At 43.7% G+C, this 26,067-nt stretch overlaps 1 protein-coding gene across 1 annotated transcript; it reads left to right on the top strand.

The window, feature by feature from the left end:
• sar1b (secretion associated, Ras related GTPase 1B) lies at positions 1-25,597 on the top strand. Its single transcript, XM_055643232.1, has 7 exons — positions 1-154; positions 13,198-13,287; positions 17,883-18,002; positions 20,048-20,113; positions 21,757-21,860; positions 23,220-23,351; positions 25,012-25,597. Exons 2-7 carry the CDS (start codon positions 13,218-13,220, stop codon positions 25,126-25,128), a joined length of 609 nt encoding a protein of 202 aa, XP_055499207.1. The 5' UTR covers positions 1-154; positions 13,198-13,217; the 3' UTR covers positions 25,129-25,597.
• The last annotated feature ends 470 nt before the right edge of the window (positions 25,598-26,067 follow it).

Below are 26,067 nucleotides of genomic sequence, written 5' to 3' on the forward strand. Positions count from 1 at the left end.
GCCAGGGGGGAAGTGTGAAGGGGTTGCACCGGGCGGAAGTGAAGCGGCCGCCATTGTGGTGTCGTGGCGGTGACGGCGAGTCCAGGCGGCGATTGTCGGATCAGGTGCCCGCGCCGAGCCGAGCCCCGGCCTCCCCCCCGCTCACGCTGTCCGGGTGAGTGCAGTCCGGGAGGCGGGGTGGTCTTGTGGGATCTTCACCCCCCCTCTCCCTCCCTCCGCCCGGCCCGGCCCGGCTTCTTTCCCCGGTCCCCTCCCTCCCTCACTCCCTCCACCCGCGGCCTATTCCCGGCGCCGGCCATCGGTCCATCCAGGTCCCGGCCCTTCCCCAGTCCCGCTTCCCGTCCGGTTTCACCTCCGTGGCCCCTGCTTTACCCTCCCGCCACCCTGACCCCCCACTCCCTGGCCTCTTCCCTCCTCCCTCCTTCGCCGGCATTTCCCTCTACATCCACCTCGCCCCCAACCCTGACTTCCCTCCCTCCCTCCCTCCCTCCCCCACCCCCCAATTCCCGGCCTCCCTCTCCACCCATCCCCTGGGCTCTCCCTCAGCCCCATTTCTTCTCTTTCCCCCAACCTTTACACTTTTACTCTGCCCGGCTTCAACCTCTCCACATCTGATCTCCCAGATCCGTGCCCCCCATCTGCAGGTTCCCTGCCCCCTTCCCTTCCTGGTTGTGCCGGTGCCACTACTCGAGTCCCGTGTCAAACCACCTCTGCTCTCGGTTTAATGGAAGGGTCTGACATTGAGATTGTTTTAACCCGGTTTATTCCATCCGCCTTTCACCGAATCTGCAGTCTCATCGCAGATTAACAATAACACGACCTAGGCCGTCCTTTCAAAGATAAACTATCCGTGTTCGCAGCAATTTAACAAATTTAACAGCTTTGTGTAATAAGTACAGTAAAATCCACAGGCAATTTGTCTTGACATTTTAATTTTGTATTTGTGTACAGTGTCGTCTTATCTGCCAATGTTTTTGATTATTCAAAGTAGTTCAATACCAAGGCAGGTTTTTCAGCTTTTAAATTCTCCTGCTGAGGTCGGAAAGGGTTTTCAGAGTAGGGTACAATTACAAGGAAATCATTACAATTAAGCCAGAACCTGTTCCATAAATGCAGTCTGACTTCCAGCATTTTATGTTTTGGTTATTGCAGGTGAAATTTTTTGGATGATAGTGATAAACACTGGAACTGAAACAGTGACCTACATGTTTTGCCTCCACAGATGCTGCTTGACCTAAGTTCATAGAGTGTTCTGTTTGTTCCATATTCCAGTGGGTGCTGTCTCTTTTGTCTTCAATTAATTCTAGTGGTTTACTCTGGGGGGCTGGTGGTGGTGCCAACAAGGGACGGATATAGAACACGGTCTCTTTAAAACTGTAGTGTGGTGTTGTTTGCTGGAAGGATGATGTGTACAGGTATTAAGATTTGGAGAGAATGCAAATGGATTGAAAATTAGTTATTCCAGTTCTTTTGTAACTGTCTTTGAAACCCAGTTTAATAAATAATCTGCATTGTTTTCTCCCAGGGATGCAGGGAAAAGCATCAGTTGACACAGGCAGTGAGTTAAACAAACTCAGGGAAAAAGGGTATTTGTATTTTTACAGAGTTAACAGTTTGCTGTCAATTGTCAGCTGGCTATTTGATTGTATGGTTTCAGCATGTTCTGAATGAAAAGATGCTGGTTTACACCAAAGAGAGGAAATGGTTTACTCTGGAGAGAAGGAATGGGTGACAGAAGAAGGGTCTTAACCCAAAACGTCACGCATTCGTCTCCAGTCATACTGCTTGTCCCACTTAGTTACTCCAGCATTTTGTGTCTTTCCTCAGATGAAAGGGGTAATTTTGTTCATGCCTTATCCCATCTTTTTCTAGTCTCTGATTTATTGCAGTTAGGGTGTTGAAATTAATTTCATCTTTTTGTTAATAGGAAAGGTCATTTAGTGTTCCTGTTAGAATTATTCAACTGTAGATTTAATTATAACTAGAGGAGCAGCACCTCGTATTCTTCTAGGGTAGCTTACAACTCACCAGTTTGAACATTGAATTCTCCAATTTTAGGTGACCTACAATCCCCCCACTTTGTCCCCCACACCCCCCTTCCTTTCCTCCCCTGTGCACCACCTAGCCACCCACCTATTTCATTCACCCTCCCCTGCTGCTACTTTCCTCCAGCTTCACAGTTTGTCTCACACATTCTGTTTTTATCTCTTCTCCGGTAATGCTGTCTGACTCGTTGAGTTACTCCAGTACCTTGCGTCCTTTTGTGTGTTAACCAGCATCTGCAGTTCTTGTTTCAACATAATTATTCAAGACTTTGTTGCAAGTCTGCTAGTTTGGATTCAGCTGTGATTCTTCTCGAGTTTGATTAACTCACCAAAAGGCTCATGTACATAGTTGCAGTCCTGAGTGTGGTTCTAGGCCTATGGTTTAGTTTTAGTTTCGAGATTATAGCAGTTCCTTAGGCCCACCAAGTCTGTGCCGATCAATGATCCCCTTACACTATCCTGCACACTAGGGAGAATTTAAAATTTTTGCCGAAACCAATTACCCTGAAAATCTTTGCCGTTTTGGAATGCGGGAGGAAACCAAAGTTCCCAGGAATAAACTACGTGGTCACGGGAAGATAGCACAAACTCCGTACAGACAACACCCATAGTCAGGATCGAACTCGGCTCTCTGTCGTTATAAGGCAGCAACTCTACCGCTGTGCCGCCCCTTAGTTCATCGGAATTTGTTTGTTTTCGTGACTATCTGCAGTTCCATCCCAGAGCAGTCATTTTACTATTTATTTTGTATATTTTTAAAAAGCAAACCTAAGAGTTTCTTCATGATCAGCGAGAGGTCGAGTATTAGACAAATCACGTGGAAGCAGATAAGGGATGGTGGATATACAAACTTAAATGTACATCTTCTGTGCAATTCTGTGCTCTAGCTTGGCATCTTGTCAAATTACACTCTGTTCTGGCATCAGAAGCCAGATTGTAGTCACCAAGTAATTGAAGCTCGCTGTGAGATCCATCCATCTTGGGTCACAGTTATCATCTTTTTCAGGACTAGCTGTTCCTTGAGTGTAGTTAAACCATACTCATTGCACATCACTGTGTAGCAATGTTAAAGTATATCAGATTAATTCGGGTTAATGTGCAGAGTCCAAGAATTTTTTTCAGAGGCATGTGTGATCTACCGGGTGTGCATACTGCTGACCTTATGGGTTTTCCCCGCATGCAATCAACATCTATTCTGAGTTGAGTAACTTTTTAAGTTTTACTACCCAATCATTTTATAAGGATTGGATTATTTTTTGTTAATGTAGTTTGGGTTCTGAGTCTTGAGCTTTTAGATTGATCAGCTTTGTTTCGGCAAGAAATTGGCATCCAAACCTCAATTCTACAATAGATTTATTTGTTATGCAGAGATTCTTTAGATCACAGGAGGCCATTCAGCCCATCAAGTCTGTGCCATCTGCTTGAAGCCTGATTAATTCACTCCCATTCTCCCCTCTTTCTCTGTAGCTCAAAAAATTAGCCCTCTTCTGGTCCCTATCCAAATGCACTTTTAATTTCTGTACCTTGCTCTTTGCATCAAACATTCTTGGGAATTTTATTTTTACTTTCTCTCCTTAAACCTGTAATCTTGTGGACACTTTTTGGTAAGAATCTACACTTCTCAGTGTATTTTGCTCAGAGAATTACCCCATCTCCTGTAAACCATGTAGCTAAACATCCATCACTTCTTCAACCTTTTCAGTAAATATCTTTGTAAAGTGTGGTAAACAGAATTGTCATTCGTCGAGGCTATTATTTTTTAAATGTTCAACGTGACTTTACTTTTGTTTTTGGTGATGTAAAATGTAACTTGGAATTCTATTTTTTTTAAAAAGCCAGGGCAGAGCGTTGCACATGAAGTAGATCTAAATAATAGCAGCTTGCATTTAATTTGTGTTGTTGACATAGGAAAAGCTCCCAAGGTGCCTCACAAGAGGGAAAAAAATAAAAGTAAGTGGTAAGTGGAAGTATTGGGAGTCGTGGCTGAAAAAAGGATTAAAGAGGAAGATGCTAAAGATAGACACAAAAAGCTGTAGTAACTCAGCGGGTCAAACAGCATCTCTGGAGTAAAGAGCCTATCCCACTTGGGCGTCATTTGCGCGTCATTTACGTAACATCCTAAAATTGTTTGGCGCATCGTGACGCGTGCGTGGTGAGACGTGGTGGTGTATGCAGCAACGTGCGGTGCTCCAGGATTTTGGAATGCTCAAAATCCTCGCGCGCCGCCTGCGGGACGTACTGATGGCGTACGCTGACATACTGACAGCGTACGTGTAACGCGTGGTTACGCACGGTGATGCACGAACCTTGCCTATGCTAATTTATCGTGCATCAACGTCCTTAACCATGCGGCGCCCGTACGTCGTCGGCGCGCCATTTGAGCACCGCCTCACGTGACCACCTGGGTATAAAGCGCCGTAGTTTTGAAAAATTGGGAAAAATCCTTGCCACGGAGTTCAGCGAACGACATCGCAAATGGCTCCCAAAAGAAGCAGGGCACTCAAGAGCACTTGACGCGCGACTGTTGTACTGCTGGACGATTTTCGCACGACTGTCACGTGTCAGTCATTACCGGCCTGTCGCGTGGGACAGGCCCTTAAACGTGACGTGTTGGGTTGAAACCCCTCTTCAGAAAAAGGCGTCGACCCAATACATCACCTATTCCTTTTCTCCAGAGATGGTGTCTGACCCGCTGAGTTACACCAGCTCTTTGTGTCTATCTTTAGTTTAAATCAGAATCTGCAGTTTCTTCCTACACAAGATTTTACAGAGGTTGATGGAAAGAGCTGCTGAGGTTTGGGATAGGAATTTGAATCCAGAGTGCACTTGAGGGAAGCCCGGAAATACGGCTGAGTTGTGTGCCTCATTATTTGAATCCTTATTTCTTTTCTGCCGTGGAATCTATTCGCTTATCTGTATGTGGCAATCATTGTGTTCAACTTTACAGTGATCGCATTTGAATATGAAAGCTGCTGGTGTTTTGCAGTAGAACTGAATGAAGTTGATGCCGACTGTTCTTGATTCAAGTGTTAATTCTAAGTTTGGAGCCCAGTGCTTGGTAGTTGGAGGTGATGAACTCTGGAGTATTAACATGAAAATCATAGGACAAGCGTTGTGGCTCCTTAACCAGCTGAGAACATTTACAAAAGAAGCGCTGCATATGTGTGGACGTGAGTGATTCAAATCAAGCACTTTCTGTTATCTGATTTCAATTCGTGCGTTGGTATATTGGCCTCAGCTCCTTGGTAGTGATGCCTCGCAATGTTCTGTGTGGGTTTTTAGTCTAACTAGATATTAAAGGTTGTTCTGTCAAGTCAGAAGTCCTAGCACATTCTGAATGGGAACTGGAGAAATTGGCATTGTGGCGCAATAGTCTCCAAATGTTAACTTCCAAGAGTGTTTTATTGTCATGTCCCAGATAGAACAATGACATTCTTACTTGCAGAAAGCAGCAAGTATAATAGAGTAAATAGTAAGTAAGTACATTTTATTTATATAGCACGTTTAAATCAACTCGCGTTGAAATCAAAGTGCTTTACATAAAATAAATTAATTAATTTTCCATACATCCATAGAAAAAATTTACAATAAGGAAAAAATGACACAACACATTATAGAATTCAACATGAACGTCCCCCCACAACAGAATCAAAATTTTCCACTGTGGGGAAAGGCATCAAAAAGTTAAGTCCTCTTCCTCTGTGAATCACCCGAGGTCGGGGCCTATTTGTGGCCTCCGCAGCCAGTCCGATGTTTTCAGGCCCTCTTGCCGGAAAGCTGGAACTCCGACGTCGGGTGAACATTCCTCGGCGGCTTGGAAATGTCTGGAGCGGCCGCTCTTGACCCATTCACAGGGCTCAAGGGACTGAGATATAGGGAGAAGTTGAGCAGGCGAGGGGTTTAATCTTTGGAATGTAGGAGGATTAGGAGTAATCTTATGGAGATGTATAAAATCAAGAGAGGAATAGATCGGGTAAACGCACAGTCTTTTGGCCAGAGCAGGAGAACCAGAGGACATTGGTTTAAGCCCTTGTCCTCACCTTCCACCTCATCAGCTGTCGCATACAACATATAATCCTCCAACATTTTCGCCACCTCCAAAGGGATCCCAGTACTGACAATATAACCGTATAACAATTACAGCACGGAAACAGGCCATCTTGGACCTTCTATCTTCCTATCTCCACCCTTTCCTGCTTTCCGCAGAGACCGTTCCCTCCGTAACTCCCTGGTCAACACGTTCCTTCCTACCCAAACCGCCCCCTCTCCAGGTACTTTCCCCTGCATCCGCAGGCGATGCAACACCTGTCACTTTACCTCCCCCCTCGACTCCATCCAAGGACCCAAACTGTTTTTCCAGGTGAGGCGGAGGTTCATTTGTATCTCCTCCAACCTCATCTACTGCATCCGCTATTCCAGGTGTCAACCTCCACATCGGTGAGACCAAGCGCAGGCCCGGCGATCGTTGTGCTAAACACCTCCGCCCAGTCCGTCTTAACCAAGTTGATCTCCCGGTGGCTCAGCACTTCAACTGCCCTCCTATTCCCAATCTGCCTTTCTGTCCTGGGCTTCCTCCATTGTCAGGGTGAGGCACAGTACAAATTGGAGGAACAGCACCTCATATTTCGCTTGGGTAGTTTACACCTCAGTGGTATGAATGTTGACTTCTCTAACTTCAGGTAGTTCTTGCTCTCTCTCTCGCTCTCTCTCTCCTTCCCCTCCCCCTCCCCCTTCCCAGTCCTCCCCACTAGTCCCACTGTTTCTGCCCATTTTCATTCTTTGTCCTACCCCCTCCCCTGACATCAGTCTGAAGAAGGGTCTCAACCCGAAACGTCGCCAATTCCTTCTCTTCATAAATGCTGCCTCACCCGCTGAGTTTCTCCAACATTTTGTGTCTACCTTCGATTTTACCAGCGTCTGCAGTTCTTTATTTCTTTCTTAAACACATTAGGAAGATCTGCAGGTGCTGGTTTACACCAAAAATAGGCACAAAAAGACAGAAGAAGGCATATATTTACTGCAAGTAGTGACTTGGTTACATTCGTAGCTGCCTATGTAACAGAGCATGGCATCTCATGCTCAGATATACTGTTGGCATTTAGAAGGCATACAACACGTGCTTTTTGCTCAATTAAATGAAGAAATGTAAAATCAATTGATTTACTAACGTAATGCAGGATTTAGTTTCTGAGGTCTTAGGGAGATTATCGTAATGGAAATATAACCAGTTTTGACTTGTCATATATGACCAGCTGAGTGATAATGAAAATATTAATGCAGTTTTGAAGCTTTCTTCAAAAGTGGAATTTGCAAGATTGAATATACCAATATATTATATTTGTTAGCATTTAAAATTGAAATTCTACAAAGCATGATTCTGAAATTCTACTTTTTGTTCGGGAATAATCTGTAATTGTGGACACAAGGACCTGTAAACACTGGAATCTTGAGCTAAACACAACGTGCTGGAGTAACTGGGTCGGGTAGCATCTCTGGAGAACATTGGTAGGTAATGTTTCAGGTTGGGAGCTATTTTTAGACTGATTGGAATTGGCTTTTGGTACATTGTGCTTCATCAGTCAGAGCATTGAGCATAGAAGTTGGGAGGTTATGTTGCAACTGTATAAGATGTTGGTGAGACTGCATTTAGGGTATTGTGTTCAGTTCTGATCACGATGTTATAGGAAAGATGGTCTCAGCTATAGGGAGTGGTTTAGGCTGGGACTCTATTTCTTGGAGCACAGGAGGATGAGGGGTGATCTTATAGAAGTGTATAAAATCATGATAGGAATAGATCCGGTAGATGCACAGAGTCTCTTGCCCAGAGTAGGGGAATTGGGGACATGGGTTTAAGCTGAAGGGGGGAGAAGATGTAATAGGAATCTGGTGGGGTAACATTTTCACACAATGGGTGGTGGGTGTATGGAACAAGCTGTCAGTGGAGGTAGTTGAGGCTGGGACTATCCCAATGTTTAAGTAACAGACAGATACATGGATAGGACAGGTTTAGAGAGATAAGGACCAAACGCAGGCAGTTGGGAGTAATGTAGTTGGGACATGTTGTCCGGCAATGGTTAGTTGGGCCGAAGGGCCTGTTTCCAGGCTGTATAACTCTAAAGGTCCCGATGCATATCATCATTAGCCCATTCTGTCAGCAGATCCAGCCATTCCCACTGAGTTTCTCCAGCAGTTTTTGCTCGAGGTTCCAACATCCATAGTCTCTTGCGTCTCTGTTTGCCTCGTATCTCCACACCCTTCCAGAAAAACCATGAGCAAGTATCGGAGGTGGAGACTAAACAGTTTCACACAGCCTTGGGGCACCTACTTCCATTGGGATTCTGAGGTGACCGATGAGGCCAATATGAGAATGCGGCACTCTTCTTTCAACAGTTGAGTCTGGGGGTTTATGATGGGAAGGGTAGCATGGTAGTTTATGATGTGTTGCAATCCTTCCACCATTCATGCTCTGCCTCTCACTGCACCCAGGACATGGGTGTGATGTTTCAAGCCAACCGTCTCCACTTAGAATAGTCATGGGGCAGAGATCCCAAGAGCCAGTAGTTATTGGACACCTTCAGCGAGGCTTTAATCTTTTCTTACAACTGGCAATCATTTCCCACTTCAGAGTTCAGGCCAGAGTGTAAAATATCCAGAGTTTGTGTCAACATACCTATTTTTAGATCGCTGAAGTATACAAAGCCATGCACATTGAGTACCAGATTCATCTACATTTTCCTATTGCCTAAGCACAAGGCCAGGTGGACTGTGAGGCCAGAAGGGGTTTGATGTGCAGTGGCATTGACCAAAAAGCAAACGAGCCTTGATCAGTAAAAAGAAACAGTGGTCAGAATGGATTCCTACATTTAGTAGACAATGCAGTAAGGAGGGAGACCCAGCATCGATCCTGACTATGGGCGCTGTCTATACAAATTTTGCACCTTCTCCCTGTCACCATGTGGGTTTTCTCTTGATGCTCTGATTTCCTCCCACATTCCAGAGATTTGTAGGTTAATTGGTCTCTGTAAATTCTTGCTAGCGTGTAGGACAGAACTCGTGTACAGGTGATCGTTGGTTGGCGTGGGCTGAAGGGCCTGTTTCCACATTATTTCTCTAACATAACCTAAACCATAAACCCATGATTCTGCCCTTACATAGAAACATAGAAAATAGGTGCAGTAGTAGGCCATTCGGCCCTTCGAGCCTGCACCGCATTCAATATGATCACGGCTGATCATCCAACTCGGTATCCTGTACCTGCTTTCTCAGATTCAATTTTAATTGTCATTGTCAGTGTACAGTACAGAGACAACGAAATGCATTAGACAACGAAATGCATTCTTTCCATACACCCTGATCCCTTTAGCCACAAGGGCCACATCTAACTCCCTCTTAAATATAGCCAATGAACTGGCCTCAACTACATTCTGTGCTAGAGAATTTCAGAGATTCACCACTCTCTGTGTAAAAAATGTTTTTCTCATCTCAGTCCTAAAAGATTTCCCCTTTATCCTTAAACCGTGACCCTTGTTCTGGACTTCCCCAACATCGGGAACAATATTCCTGCATCTAGCCTGTCCAACCCCTTAAGAATTTTGTAAGTTTCGAAAAGATCCCCCCTCAATCTTCTAAATTCTAGCGAGTACAAGCCGAGTCTATCCAGTCTTTCTTCATATGAAAGTCCTGACATCCCAGGAATCAGTCTGGTGAACCTTCTCTGTACTCCCTCTACAGCAAGAATGTCTTTCCTCAGATTAGGCTCTTGCCTAATTTCAACTAAATTTTTTTTTATTACACCACCCCACATTTGCTGATCTCTTTCCATGATTTTGAATGTGCCTCATTTTCATATTTTCTGGTCTGAGGTAAATTACCCTTTGTTTTACATATTTATGATGTTAAATAATGTAGGGAGATAAAGTGCTGAAGTAATTCAGCAGGTCAGGCAGCATCACTGGAGGTCATGAACAGGTGATGTTTTGGGTTCCTAAACGTTAACTATTCATGTCCTCCAGAGATGCTGCCTTACTCGAGCACAATGTGTTTTGTGCAAGATTGTCGCATCTGCAGTTCCTTGTGCCTAAATAATGAAAGATTTTGTTCTATGTGCAATAATATTGCTTTGGAAAGGATGCAGAGGAGGTTTAGTAGAATGATGCCTGGATTAAGGGGTATTAGTTATAAGGAGAGGTTGGTAAGACTAGGATTGTTTTCTCTGGAATTCTGGAGGTTGTGGGAAAACCTGAGAGCTGTATTGAATTGTGAGGGTCATAGATATGGTTGACAGTCAAAACCTTTATTCCCAGTATAGAAAAATCTAATACTCGTGTGCATAGCTTTAAGGTGAGAGGAGCAAAGTTTAAGGGAGATGTGTGGGGAAAGTTTTTCTTTACACAGAGGGTGACGAGTGCCTGGAACCCACTGCTGGGATTGGTGGTTGAGGCAGATACAACAGGCGTTTAAGAGACTTTCAGATAGGTATATGGATATGCAGGGAATGGAAGTTGAAGAGTTGGGTCTTGTCATCATTTTAGGCATAGACATTGTAGACCTGTTCTTGTGCTTGACTTTTCTGTGTTAGTCATCGAGTGATACAGTGTGGGAACAGGCCCTTCGGCCCAACTTGTCCACAATGGGCATCATGTCCCAGCTACACTAGTCCCAGTTGCCTCCGTTTGGTCCATTTCCCTCCAAACCTGTCATCATCATTATCATCATTGAAGGGAGACAAAAATGCTGGAGAAACTCAGCGGGTGAGGCAGCATCTATGGAGTGAAGGAATAGGTGACGTTTCGGGTCGAGACCTTTCTTCAGACTGATGGGGGGGGGGGGGGGGGGGGGGACAAGAAGAAGAAACGTAGAGGCGGAGACAGTAGGCTGGGGAGAGCTGTGAAGGGGAGGGGAAGGAGGGAGAAAGCAAGGACTACCTGAAATTGGAGAATGTTCATACTGCTGGGGTGTAACTGCTCAAGCAAAATATAAGGTGCTGCTCCTCCAATTTGCGGTGGGACTCACTCTGGCCATGGAGGAGGCCTGGGATAGAAAGGTGGGATTCGGAATGGGATCCGCCGAGCTGCCTACTGCCGCCGATCCCTGCAAAGCCACCGGGAGATCAGGTTGGTTATTGCGGACTGAGCGGAGGTGTTAATCATCATCGTTGAAGACATCAATGGGAACGGTGCCTTGCAATGCTGTGTACAACAGTGATCGCATTGTAAAATATTGTAACAAATATTTGTTGCACACAGAGGTCATCTGTATTTAATCCAGTATTACAGGTGACTCCTGTATAACAGCTGTTTAGATAATCAAAATTCACCCATACAGGATTCGCAAATCACTACCCAAAAATTTGCAATGCAGAATAAAATTGTGGAAAGCATGTTGAAAAAGAAGTAAATAAACATTTTTTTTTCTCCCCACTTGAGGTACATGAGTTCACATTACAGAAAATTGTTATTTGTTTTCTAGGAAGACCCCCCTCCACTCCCATTTGTCTTGTCTTCTGTAATGATAAATGATGCAAGCATTCAATAGATCTGGCTGTTTCGATGCAGAGAGGAACGGAGCAAATCTTTATGTCTGACTTGCAGCTTAAAATGTATTTGATTTCTAATTTTTCCTATTGCTGATCACCAACCTGAAACACTGACCGTGTGTTTCTGCCTCCATAGAAGCTGCCTGACCCAGTGAACACTTGGAGCATTTTCGGTTTATATTTCTCCTTCTCAGCATCAGCAGTCTGTTTTCCAGCTGTGGTTTTGTAACTTTAGTTACCTCCAGTTCTGTTGTGTAATGTATGTGAAAGCATTAATGCCTAATATTGTGGTTGAGGTACCAAATGGTGAAATGAATGGTTATTTAGGGCTGATGTCAGAATTAGGACGTACCTAATCTAATTTAGAAAGGAGATGAGGAATTTCTTTAGCCAGACGGTGGTGAATTTGTGAAATTCATTACCACAGGCGGCTGAGGAGGCCGTCTTTGAATATTTTTAAAGCTGTGATTGACAGGTTCTTGATTAGTAATGCCCCTGTCCCACTTAGAAAACCTGAGCGGAAACCTCTGGAGACTTTGCGCCCCACCCAAGGTTTCCGTGAGGTTCCCGGAGGTTTTTGTCAGTCTCCCTATCTGCTTCCACTACCTGCAACCTCCGGCAACCACCTGCAACCGGGAACCGCACGGAAACCTTGGGTGGGGCGCAAAGTCTCCAGAGGTTTCCGTTCAGGTTTCCTAATTGGGACAGGGGCATAAGGGTGTTAAATGTTATGGGGAGAAGCCAGGAGAATGGGGAAAGATAGATCAGCCAGGATTGAATGGCGGAGTAGACTCGATGGGCCGAATGGCCTAATTCTGCTCATGACTTATGAACATATGAGTTTTCACTCATTTCTAATGGGACACAGAAAAAACTCCTTTATTTTTAAGACATAGCTTGATACATTTGGATCCTCTGGGCTACTTAAACGTGATTCAGAGCGTAAATGGCAATCTGCGTGTTGGAAGAGATGAGTTTGATTGGCCAAGTGTCTTCCCACGTACTTCTAATGAACTAAGCGAGGTTTCAAAAGCATTAGAGTATACTATTTGATTTTTTTTACCACGGCGGAATACTTGTGGTTTAATATATTAAAGACTGATGACAATCTGTGGTGCTACACTGTCAATTTGGAGCTTAGCAGTAGGGAAATGATAACAGTGAGGAAATGTGTAGGAAGGAACTGCAGATGCTGGTTTAAACTGAAGGTGGACACAAAATGCTGGAGTAACTCAGCGGGACAGGCAGCAGCATCCCTGGAGAGAAGGAATTGGTGACGTTTCAGGTCGAGACCCTGCTTCAGACTGATGTCAGGGGAGAGGGAGATGGAAATGTTTTACAAAATAGAAAATGTGTCTAGGTATTCAGCACATGCAGTCAGGTTGCACTTAATTAGAAATGGGAATGATTCCACGGTATATAACCGAGAGGGCTGAAAACAAAAGGAAATAAAAAAGATTTCTCTTCGTTTTAGGACCAGTCTCCATACAAAACCATTTAAAATACTCTAGTTCACTATTGGAAATCGGGAATAATGTTTGATTCCCCGGCGAAGGTTCAATATGTTGCATCCCACACTGCTTTCTGAAACAATTTTTGTATTTCTTTGTTTTTCAGATTTTTTTTAAGACCCGGATATGACCTCCTTTTTTGAATGGATTTATAGTGGTTTCACTAATAGTTTTTCTAGTGCGCTTCAGTTTCTAGGTAAGTTTTACTCTTTTTATCTCGGCTTTGATACGGACAAATTGACAAGTTAAATATTATATTCATTGTGTATGATTTTTAATTTTATTTGTTAATTGGCCAATTATCCCCATTGATGTATTTTGTTTTCCTCTGACCTTATCATTTCAGAAAAAAACATTCTCCATGTTGCCAAGTTCTCGGTGTTCCATTGGCCTTTAATGTTTTGTTTATATTTGAATATTATCAAAAATTGGCCCCAAAAATGCAGGTGGAACTGAAACATTAACACTGTCTACATTCGGAAGAGGCATAAGAAACTGCAGACGCTGTAATTTTGAGCAAAACAAAGTGCTGGAGGAACTCAGAGGGTTAGGCAGCGTCTGTGGAGGAAATGGACAGGCAACGTTTCTGCGAGACGCGTGGGAGGGGGGATTAAGCTAGAAAAGAGGGGTTGGACGTGGGACAAAGCCAATTGATGGGTGAATACAGGTGAAAAGGGGTTGATCGGCAGATGGGTGGAGGAGGAGAGAAGGGGGTGAAATCTAAACTGGAGGGATATAGGTGGAAGGGGATGGGGAAAGGAGGATAAAAAGGAAAGTTAAAGAATCGGAAATCAATGTACAAAGAAGGGGATGAGCAGGAGAAGGTTCATAGAGATGGTTGGAGAAATGGGAACACATGGGTGGGGAGCATGGGGAAGAGGCTGGGTGCTACTTGAAATCTGCTGGGCTTTGGTCAAAATCAAAGTACGAAAGTTACCAAAGCCCAAAAGATGCTGCCAGACCTGAGTGTATTTCCAGCATTTTCATTTCAGATTTCCAGCATGTTTCACTTTTGGATCTGTTCTATATAATTGTCTGTAATATTGTTCTTAATATGGGATGAATGTCTTTATTTTTCCAATCGCCTTGCATATAGGAAGCTGGATATTTTGTGTTCTGGGATTTCTCTAGATTCTCGGAATAAACTGCCTTATAGGGACAGTGAGAACTTACTGAAAAGTAATATGAAAACAGCAAAGTTATTTGCCACTTTTGCTGCCTCTGTTGTTTGCAATTTTTATTTCTTCTGTGAGCTGAGTATTTTTGCTAGACGTCTTTAGACTTTAGAGATACAGTGCAGAAACAGGCCCTGCAGCCCACCGAGTCTACGCTGACTGGTGATTTCCCCTACACTAGCACTATCCCACACACTTGGGACAATTTGCAATTTTACTAAAGCCAATTAGCCTACAGACTTGTACGTCATTGGAGTGTGGGAGGAAACCGGAGCACCCAGACAAAATTCATGCGATCACAAGGAGAACGTACAGACAGCACCTGTAGTCGAGATCGAACCCGGGTATCTGGCGCTGTAAGGCAGCAACTCTACCACTGCGCCACCGTGTGCGTTGATGCCCATTATCAGAGAGCATCTAAAGGAACTAGATTTGGGGATATCCACTTGCACATACAAAATATTGTATATTTACACCAAGCAAGCATCAAGGTTCCTTTAATAGCACTCTACTGAATCAAAGAACAGTCCAAATATAGAACTGTACAGCATAGAAGCAGGCCCATCAGCCCACAATTTCTGTGCCGAATGTGATGCCAATACCGACACTTATCTCCCTGAACGTAAGCCATATCCTTCCATTCCCAGCTTATCCACATGCCAATGCAAAAACTTCTTAAACGCCACTATCCTATCTGCCTTCACTCCACCCTTGGCAGCGCATTCCACGAACCCACTGCCCTCTATGTAAACAAAACTTGCACTGTGCATCACTTTTAAACTTTGCCCTTATTACCTTAAAGCTAAGGAAGATAGAGGTGAGATCGCCAATTTCCTGTAACTGGAGAAAAGATTATCCTTTTTATTACAGGGTATATATTCAGAGATATGGAAGTGTGATTTGTGTAGGGAAGAACTGCAAATCGAAGGTTCGATACAAAATGCTGGAGTAACTGAGCGGGATGGGAAGCATCTCTGGAGTGAAGGAATGGGTGACGTTTCATCTCACTCTCAGTCAGAAGAAGGGTCTCGACCCGAAACGTCACCCATTCCTTCGCTCCAGAGATGCTGCCTGTCCCGCTGAGTTACTCCAGCGTTTTGTGACGACCTTGGAAGTATGATTTGTTTACCAATTATTCCTAATTGTGTTTTATTATGCTTAAATGATTTATAGAGTTGCTCGCCTAAAGGAGTTCGTACGGATGCTGATATAACACCATGGGAAGAGCAGCTATTTATAAATCATTCATACCACATTACTATAACGAGTAGCAGTGCAGAGTTTATTAATAAACATGTTTTATAATATATGGAAGTGTATTCTACAAAGGGGTAGAATTGCAAGAACTCGGGAGATGGTGTATTTTCCCTCAGCAGATAAGAAGCTTCCATTTTCTGTCCTTTCAGCATTTATTGTAATTTTTTCTATTAATACAATTAGTTGCATTAAGATTTATTAAATAGTTTTTCCCAACATTGGTGCTATGACCCTGTTAGGTTTCTTTGACAGAATGTTTCCTGGAAGTTTGATATTTTGAAATCTGCTTCCAGCATCTGCAGTCTTTTGTGTTTTCACTTGAAACCCAATTCACTTCAGATTCACATTAGTTTATTGTCACATACTCCAGAGTGTCATAAAATTTCTTGTTTGCATAAAGCATAGAGTAAACTATGCATCCATAATGATAATTACAACGACAAATACCAGTCAGCAGATGGTGCATAGATTGCATCCAAAAGCAATGCGGAACTATCTGAAGCATGGCCATCAAATGGAAGATTTTGTCAGAAATTTTCGAATAATAATTCACGGAGTGTCCGGAGATAATTAATTGAGTGTGCGGGTTTTATTTTTTTCGTGGAGTGGCTATCACTGATAATGCCAGCATTTTTTGTACACTGCTATTTGCTGTGAAATGAAGAAACAGTAAAGCACTGGGTTTAGACTCGCATTGTAGACCAAACTGCGACAGGATGGCAAACTTCCTTCTTTGAAGTGCATTAGTGATCTAGATGAGCTTCAGACTTGAGAGAAACAGCGGGGAAACGGGCCCTTCGCCCATCGAGCCTGTGCCGACCTGAGATCCCGTACACTAGCACTATTCAAAACACTAAGTACAATTCTCAATTTTACCAAAGCCAATTAACTGCCTCTGTAACTTGTCCCTAGTGTGTAGGGCAGGGGTCAGCAACCTACGGCCCCCGGGCCGAATCCGGCCCGTAACCCAAAATCATCCGGCCCGCAGGCATATATATATATTTTTTTTTCCTCAATCATCCGGCCTGCAGACTTCCGTGATCTCCGCTACCTGGAACGTTTAGGAAAGAACTGCAGATGCTGGAAAAATCGATGGTAGAAAAAAATGCTGGAGCTAGTTTCTCCAGCATTTTGTTTCTACCTCCGGTGCCTGGAAGGTGATTTGGCTGTACCGCATCCTGCGCACGGCCCCGCACCTTCTGTGTTTGGGCCTCACTGTCGGGATCGGGATTGTCAGTATGGCAGGGACGAGTGAGTATGATATTTGCGCTCAGTGCTCTGGGTGCCGTGCTGGAAGGGGCGGGGTCTATGTAATCACGTGATTAGATGCCTGCCATCCAGGGCGGGATCCATGTGTACACATGATAGATGTGGCCCGCCATCCGCTCACAGATATATGTCCTGGCCCCTTGGCAGAAAATGTTGCCAGCCCCTGGTGCAGGGCATGGATGTGAAAGTGGCATAACATAGTCATGCAAACGGCGGATCGATGGTCAGCATGGACTCAATGGTTGGCATGGACTCGACGGGGCAATGGGCCTGTTGCCATGCTCTGTCTTTCAATCAATAAATTTCAAAGCACTATGAATTGATACTTGGAACACCATGAAATGCTGTTCAAATATTCCTGACAAAATCTTTCATTTGATCTCAACACTTGAGGTCCTTTAGAGCATGATTCCCAACCTGGGGCCATAGGTCATGGCAAATTTCAGGGGGGGTGCACAGAAAAAATTTCTGGGGATTTAGGGGGCCACAGGTTCAATGAAGGGGGCCACATTTTTTCCGCTAATAATGTCAGGGGAGGCCACAGAAAAATTAAAAATCCCAAGGGGGCCATGAACTAAAAATGGCTGTGAACCACTGCTTTAGAGAATCTATTTATCTGATGTCAGGAATACTAACATTGTAATTTCAAGATGCCACTTCATATCGGCACCCTTATTGTGGGCTATTATTTCTTCCAAATAAGAAATAAGATCTCCAAATGTCTCCAGTTTGAAGCTCAAATTTGGAAGATTGGCACATATCACCAGAGCAAACAAAAATGTTTGCAGAGCTATCATTGCACAATTTTCCATTGCAGTGGGCTGTTTTGTGAAAAGTATCTTTGGCACATCCCGGAATAAAATCATTTGTTTGCAAACATTCGAGTGGTTCAGTGACCTGTGCAAAAGGGTGCTGTCATGCTGACTCATCTTGTTCTAGTACATATACATTCAAGGTTTTGTTTGGCGTTGTTTTGAAATCAGTCAGTGTGTATGTGGGAGAATGAGAGGCGTGCGTTACTGCGTTTCTCACTCCCAGCATGTGTGTGCGTTCTTTTAATATGCTGAGATACTTGTTTTTCTTGTTCCAGGACTATACAAGAAATCAGGAAAGTTAGTATTTCTAGGACTGGACAATGCTGGAAAGACTACGTTGTTGCACATGCTCAAAGATGATAGACTGGCACAGCATGTGCCAACACTACATCCAAGTAAGATGACTGACTTTTGTGGTGTTATCATTGCAAGAAATCGTTGATTTTTTTGTAATCTTTTGAAGCGTTTTATCCTATCTAAACGTCATATAGAAGATGATAAGATGAAGACCTCAATGAAAGGGGAAGATGTAAAGATCATAAACGGAAAAGAGTTGCTAGAAAACATGTCTACGCTTAAGTAAACTCCTCTAATTCGCAGTGGCACGCATTCTAGTTTCTTTGGGACGTGAAATGGAAGCTATAGAAGGAAGGAGTTCCTATAACCCTTTAATTCCCAGATAAGGGAGAGCTGCCAGAGGTCGGGAAAATAATAACCCCCTTCTTCCTCCCCCTCCTTCATGAGAAAGATGCGTAAAATGACGTGAAGTTTTGTTTATTTTTTAGTTTAGAGATACAGCGCGGAGACAGACACTTCAGCCCACTGAGACCAGCGATCCCCGCACACAAGCACCATCCTACACACACTAGGGACAATTTTACATTCATACCAAGCCAATTGACCTACAAACTTGTGCGTCTAGAGTGTGGGAGGAAACCGAAGATCTCGGAGAAAACCCTTGTGATCACAGGGAGAACGTACAAACTGTGTACTGATGGCACCCATAGTTGGGATCAAACCGGGTCTCCAGCGCTCTAAGGCAGCAACTCTACCGCTGCACCACTGTGCTGCCCTCAATGGTAAAGGATGCTGTTGTAGATTTGATAAAGGCTGGTTCTGGCTGACCAGATTGAATTTTTGAATTAATAGCGATAATTGATGAAGGAATTGACTTAGATTTTATTGCTTGGTTAGCAAGATTGTGGACTATAGAACTCGTGAACCTCCAATGGCAGGAAATTGGTGAGTGGTTATTTCTCAGATTGGAGGATGGGCAGAGATCATCCATGAATAAATGTGAGGAGCAAGTTTGTTTTGGCTGCTGATGATTTGGGCATGGGTGCGCAGGGTGATGTTTCCTAATTTGTAGATGACGCAGTGCATAAATATGGTAAACAAAGTGGAGAATGGTAATAGTCGACTGGATGACAGTCCAACTGAATTTGCTGACAAGTTGGGGATGAAATTTAATATAGAAACCTAGAAAATAGGTGCAGGAGAAGGCCAGCACCGCCATTCATTGTGATCATGGTTGATCATCCACAATCAGTAACCCGTGCCTGCCTTCACCCCATATCCCTTGATTCTGCTAGCCCCTAGAGCTCTAATTAACTCTCTCCTAAATTCATCCAGTGAATCGGCCTCCACTACCCTCTGTGGCAGGGAATTCCACAATTTCACAGCTCTTTGGGTGAAATTATTATTATTTTTTTTCTCATCTCGGTTTTAAAGCTTTATTCTTATACCGTGGCCCCTTGTTCTGGACTCCCCCAACATTGGGGTCATTTTTCCTGCATCTAGCTTGTCCAGTCCTTTTATAATTTTATATATTCCTATAAAATCCCCTCTCAACCTTCAAAAAAAAAAGTGGGAAATCAAGTACTTTGGCATGTGAGTAAGAAGGGGCAATGTAGATTAAAGGACTCCTCTTAAAGGTATAAGGATTGTATATGTGTGCATGAATTCTTGAAAGTAAAAGTGCTTAATAATGAATCCTGAGAACCTGGAATTCAAAAACTGAAGACTCAAAAAAAAAAAAAAAAATTGACCTTATTCCAAACAGCAATTTGGTCATCCAGTGCCAGGTCGGATACATTAGAGAGAATTTAATATCCAAGAGAGAATGCAGAAAAGTTGTACAAAATTGATTCTGAGGAAATGGGATTTCAACTGCAAAAGTTCTAAGGAGAAATTAGAGTGGCTCTTCTTGGACCAAAGAAAGTTTAGCCATGAATAAAATGAAATATGTTAGTGTATTATTTTTATAGCATTTCAGCGCCCAATATGATGGTCACAAGGAGTACTCGGTGATTTGAAATCATAACTTACTATTTTGTGTATCTTAATGTACAGGTGGTATCCTGTGTTTTAAATGGATAATGCAGTTACATAATTTTTCACTAAGTGCGAGAAAATAATCAGTGTTTTGTTTGTACCGTAGCCTCGGAAGAGCTGACGATTGCTGGGATGACTTTTACTACTTTTGATCTGGGTGGCCATGCACAAGGTATGGGTCTGTTTATAATGCCATTTGGCATCAGCAAAATTCCAGTGCACCTTTTATAGACACAAGATGCTGGAGTAACTCGGCGGGTCAGGCAGCATCCTTAATTTAGTTTGGAGATACATAGTGGAAACAGGCTCTTCGGCCCACAGAGTCCCTGCCGACCAGCGATCCCTGCATACTAACGCTGTCAAGTCAAGTCAAGTTTATTTGTCACATACACATACGAGATGTGCAGTGAAATGAAAGTGGCAATGCTCGCGGACTTTTGTGCAAAAGACAAACAACAAAACAACCAAACAAATTATAAACACAATCATAACACACACATTCTTTTACATAATAAATAATGGAAGGAAAAACGTTCTGTAGAGTTAGTCCCTGGTGAGATAGGCGTTTACAGTCCGAATTGCCTCTGGGAAGAAACTCCTTCTCAACCTCTCCGTTCTCACCGCATGGCAACGGAGGCGTTTGCCTGACCGTAGCAGCTGGAACAGTCCGTTGCAGGGTTGGAAGGGGTCTCCCATGATTTTATTTGCTCTGGAGTTGCACCTCCTGATGTATAGTTCCTGCAGGGGGGCAAGTGAAGTTCCCATAGTGCGTTCGGCCGAACGCACTACTCTGCAGAGCCTTCTTGTCCTTGTCAGAGCAATTCCCAAACCAGATGGTAATGTTCCCGGACAAGATGCTTTCCACCGCCGCTGCGTAGAAGCACTGGAGGATCCTCAGAGACACTCTGAATTTCCTCAATTGCCTGAGGTGGTAAAGGCGCTGCCTTGCCTTACTCACGAGTGCTGAGGCGTGTGATGCCCATGTCATATCCTCAGAGATGTGGACTCCCAGATATTTAAAACAGTTCACAGGTATCCACAGGATCCCCATTTATCCTCAATGGAGTGTACGTCCTCGGATGATGTGCCCTCCTAAAGTCCATGATCAGCTCCTTCGTTATTTTGATGTTCAAGAGGAGGCTGTTATCCTGGCACCAGAGTGCTAGATCAGCCACCTCCTCCCGGTAGGCCTTCTCATCGTTGTCTGAGATCAGGCCCATCACCACAGTGTCATCAGCAAACTTAATTATTGAATTGGAGCTGAACCTAGCCACACAGTCGTGTGTGTACAGGGAGTACAATAGGGGGCTGAGGATGCAACCCTGGGGCGATCCTGTGCTCAGGGTGTGGGATCCTATCCCACACATATTTACAATTTTACCAAGCCAACTAGCCTACAAACCAGTATGTCTTTGGAGCGGGGGAGGAAACCGGAGATCATGGGGGAAACCTACGCAGGTCACGGGGAGAACGTACAAACTCCGTACAGACAGCACCTGCAGTCGGGATCGAACCCGGGTCTCTGGTGCTGTAAGGTAACAATTCTACCGCTGCGCCACCGTGCCGTCCGAATTTCCATTCCCCTGGAGAAAATGGACAGGTGACGTTTCGGGTCACGTGACGTTTCGGGTCAGGACAGGTGACCCTTCTTCAGACTCCTAGACTTTATGACTTCCCGACCAGAGATGCTGCCTGACCCGCTGAGTTACTCTGGCATTTTGTGTCTATCTTTGGTATAAAGCAGCATCTGCAGTTCCTTTTTACTGCATCTTTTATGGTGTTCTCATTTTCTTTCTTCTTTCTACTTTGTTAAAGCTCGCAGAGTCTGGAAAAACTACCTCCCTGCCATCAATGCCATTGTCTTCCTGGTTGACTGTGCAGATTGCGAGCGTCTGGCAGAATCTAAAGCGGAGCTTGATGTAAGCAAAGTCAAAAGAGTGTTTTATTGCCCTATACCCTGAAGCAGAACAATGAAATTCTTACTTGCAGCAGCACCACAGCACGTTCAGTTGGAATACCTGACTATATAAGATGATGTTAAAGTAACATGAGTAAAATATGCCAATGCATTTCACAGAAGTATTTTTAAACAATATGTCTGTGTGCTGTATGGGAAGATAGAAGAGCCATGATCACAATGAATGGCTCGAAGGGCCGAATGGCCTCCTCCTGCACCTATTTTCTATGTTTCTAGCAGTTGACCAAATATTTTAAGGAGAATCTGATGAGAGGAAATAAAAGTTGGAATGGAATGGGCGGCACAGTGGTGTAACTGGTAGAGCTGGTACCTCATAGTGTCATAGACCTGGGGTCGATAGTGATCTTGAGTGCTGCCTATGTAGAGTTTGCGCGTTCTCCCTGTGACCACGTGGGTTCTCTCTGGGTGCTCCAGTTTCCTCCCACATGCTAAAGACATTCGGATTTTCAAGTTAATTGGCCTCGGTAAATTGATCCTACTGTGTCAGGAGTGGATGAGAAAGTGGAATGCCTGGGCCAGTTTGAATAGTGATCGAAGGTTGGTGTGGACTTGGTGGGCCTGTTTCCATGCTATATTGGAAGACATTTCTGGTCATTGAGTACTGAACATGCAATATGTTAGTGGAGTTCAAAAGAGGTGGTGGTATTACATGACGAAATGTATCTAAATGCAGAGTTTTGGTGCTGGTCCATAACTTGACCTGATCCAATCCTCACCCAGATAATCAAGCCATGTGCATCTGTTAATAGGAAGTGATTGGGAATGGGAAACTAGTGACTTCTGCCTTCCCAATAACAGTGGTCTTCCTTGCCTTTTCCCAAACCAGGGATAGATTAAAGAGGGCTAGGAAAACTGAAGTGACAATACGTTGAGGATATTATTGTTAAAGGCAGCATAGAGCTGCATGCACATCGCATTTCACATGTGGGTTGTATTCTTGCAAAGCAGTGCATAATTAAAAACGTGTCAATTATACTTGCGACTAGCCTGCCAAATGTCAATTTGAGCACGTTATTCCAAAAATAAGAGTGGATTTAAATCAGGATTTGGTATTAAAGGAACGAGGGCATTATTCAGAAAATGCATACAAGGTGAGGTGCCTTTATTGTGGCCGTTGCACCTGTGCATTGCGAGCACTTTGACCAATGTCCCATTCAGTTTGTTATACCCCCATGCTTTATAGTTTGAGGCAAACTAAAAGTGTGTGTGTGTGTGTGTGCGCGCGCGTGAGTGGGGGTGTGTGTGTGTGTGTGTGTCACAAGGTTGAATCGTGTTAACAAATTGTCATTCTATTCTACAGGCACTAATGACAGATGAAACTGTTGGAAATGTGCCTATTCTCATCCTTGGAAACAAAATTGACCGACCTGAGGCAATTAGTGAAGAAAAGTTCAGAGAGCTGTTTGGACTGTATGGGCAGACAACGGGAAAGGTAAGATTCATTCTCCCTTCATTCCTCCCATCCATTGACTCCATTTATACCTCGCGCTGCCTCGCAAGGCCAGCAGCATAATCAAGGACGAGTCGCAACCTGGCCACTCCCTCTTCTCCCCTCTGTCATCAGGCGAAAGGTGTAGAAGTGTGACAACGCACACCTCCAGATTCAGGGAAGGTTTCTTCCCAGCTGTTATGTCTGAACAAGGGTCTCGACCCGAAACATCATCCATTCCGTCTCTCCAGTGATGCTGCCTGTCCCAGCTGAGTTACTCCAGCTTTTTGCGTCCATCATCAGTCAACTGAATCATCCTCCCACAACCAGAGAGCACTCCTGAACTAATTTACCCTCAGACTACCCTTGATTGGACTTTGCTGGCTTTACCTTGCTCTAAACGTTATTCCATATAACCATATAACAATTACAGCACGGAAACAGGCCATCTCGGCCCTACAAGTCCGTGCCGATCAACTTTTTTCCTTTAGTCCCACCTGCCTGCCCTCATACCATAACCCTCCATTCCCTTCTCATCCATATGCCTATCCAATTTATTTTTAAATTATTCCCTTATGCATCCATACACCATAAACAGCTTGATTGGAATCATGTGTTGTCTTTCTGCTGACTTGTTAGCATGCAACATATAAAGCTTTTCACTGTACCTCGGTACCCGTGACAATAAACTAAACTGAAATTTAACAGTACAAGTGTTTAAATCGGCATTTGAACTGATACCTTTATGGGTTTTAGTCCAAAATACACTCTAGCACCAATAATTATGAAAATAACTGTGTATCCAACGCGAATGCACCTAATTAGTGTTTGCATTGAACCAATAAATACGAAGATACTCTTTGAACATCTTAAAAAGGCCAAAGAAACAATAGATGCTGTGCAAAATGAGTGAGTTGGTTTTAAGGAGCATTTGCGGAGGGAAAGTAAAGTGAAATGTGGCCAGCTAAGAAAAATAAATTTAAATCGTGGAGCGAGCAACAATGTAACAGAAGTTGGCGAGGCTGAACAATAAGTTTCAACTTTGTATTTTAGCTGAACAATAAGTTTCAAGTTTGTGTTTTATAAAGGTTTATCTGTTAATTGTTGACGCACTCAGACGGTCAGGCGGCATCTGTGGAGGGAATGGATAGATGCCATTTCGGGTCAGGACCCTCCTTCAGTTGACTTTAGCCTGAAATTTCCATTTATACATTCCCTCTGCAGATGCTGCCTGACCTGCTGAGTTACGCCAGCACTTTGTGCTTCACTGAAACACAACAACTTTTTATTGTGCTCATTGTAATTCAATGAGAATTATTGAAAGTCAATAAATAAGCATAAAATAAATGGTATTGAATATGATTAACCTTATTTTTCTCTCCCCCTCCCCCTCCCCCTCCCCCCTCTCCTCCCTCTCCTCCCTCCCCCTCCCCCTCCCCCCTCCCTCCCCCTCCCCCCCTCCCCCCCCCTCCCCCCCCTCCCCCTCCCCCTCCCCCCTCCCCCTCCCCCTCCTCCTCCCTCCCTCCTCCCCTCTCCCTCCTCCTCCCTCCTCCCTCCTCCCTCCTCCCTCCTCCCTCCTCCCTCCTCCCTCCTCCCTCCTCCCTCCTCCCTCCTCCCTCCTCCCTCCTCCCTCCTCCCTCCTCCCACCTACCTGATCTCACAGGGAAATATTTCCATGAAGGAGCTTAATGCACGACCACTAGAAGTCTTCATGTGCAGTGTCCTAAAGAGACAAGGTTATGGAGAAGGTTTCCGTTGGCTAGCCCAGTACATAGACTGAAGCTGAATTATGAGAATGCAATCTGTCAAGGACTGAAGACTCATCTACCAACGTACTACAACTTGAACCTAATAGACATTTTCTGGGCATATGTTTGGTTATAAAAGTTTGATGTTTTTCTAGAAGAATAACAATAACATTGGCTGTGCTTAAAAGAAAAAAAATCATCTGTATGTATGAAGCCTCAAAAAAAAAAGTTCTTAAACGATTTGTATGTTTGACGTTACAATATGGTAACATTCTAATTTCCGTGGATAAAATACTTGTTTCTTTATTTGATTTATTACATTAACCAAACTATCAATCTGTACAGTTTTGAACAGAGTGTGTACTTAGACAAAAATAGCCTCTGAATGCACTTTTTAACATGAAAGCAACGTACGTGAGTGGTATTTAATGATCATGTCAAATTTTTTATGTACTATTTTTGAAATTGTTCGGTTCAATAAATTTAGAACATGTAACCACCTATCCTTTTAGTATCTGAAGAAGACAAATATTTTTAGAAAAATCTCAATTTAGTGAGACTTTCTGCATGATGCCTTAACATTCAAGTGGCCCTCGGCATGTTAATCTGTAACCTATTTATTCCTCCCTTGAAAAATAGATACACCAAATGCTCATTCCATATCTATTTCTGTTGTTCTGCTGCAAACTGTAAGCACAGCTCAATTTTATTTAAAGCTTTAAATTATATCCTCTTCATAGAATGGAAAGCACGAATAAATTATACATGCATGAAATCTTCCCACTAGCATTTTCCTTCAAACATGTTAGGATCTGTTTAAAGACAATTAATTTATGTGAAGTTAATCCTTTGGCGAGAATTCTTCCAGTCTTCTGTTCTTAATCCTTAGTTTTCTGTGTATATGCTCAGGCAGATACAGCTGGAAATGCAAGCTAGGATGAGTGTCATTCTGCTAAAGAATAGTTGAGGAG

The sequence above is a fragment of the Leucoraja erinacea genome, chromosome 11 (assembly GCF_028641065.1).
Source record: "Leucoraja erinacea ecotype New England chromosome 11, Leri_hhj_1, whole genome shotgun sequence".
Classification (NCBI taxonomy): Eukaryota; Metazoa; Chordata; class Chondrichthyes; order Rajiformes; family Rajidae; genus Leucoraja; species Leucoraja erinaceus.

Bases quoted from the DNA above. Each gene is read 5' to 3' on its own strand.
- sar1b (XM_055643232.1), top strand. From the start codon at position 13,218: ATGACCTCCTTTTTTGAATGGATTTATAGTGGTTTCACTAATAGTTTT. The intron at 18,003-20,047 runs GTAAGATGACTG...TTTGTACCGTAG, and splicing joins TGTGCCAACACTACATCCAA to CCTCGGAAGAGCTGACGATT. The intron at 20,114-21,756 runs GTATGGGTCTGT...ACTTTGTTAAAG, and splicing joins TCTGGGTGGCCATGCACAAG to CTCGCAGAGTCTGGAAAAAC.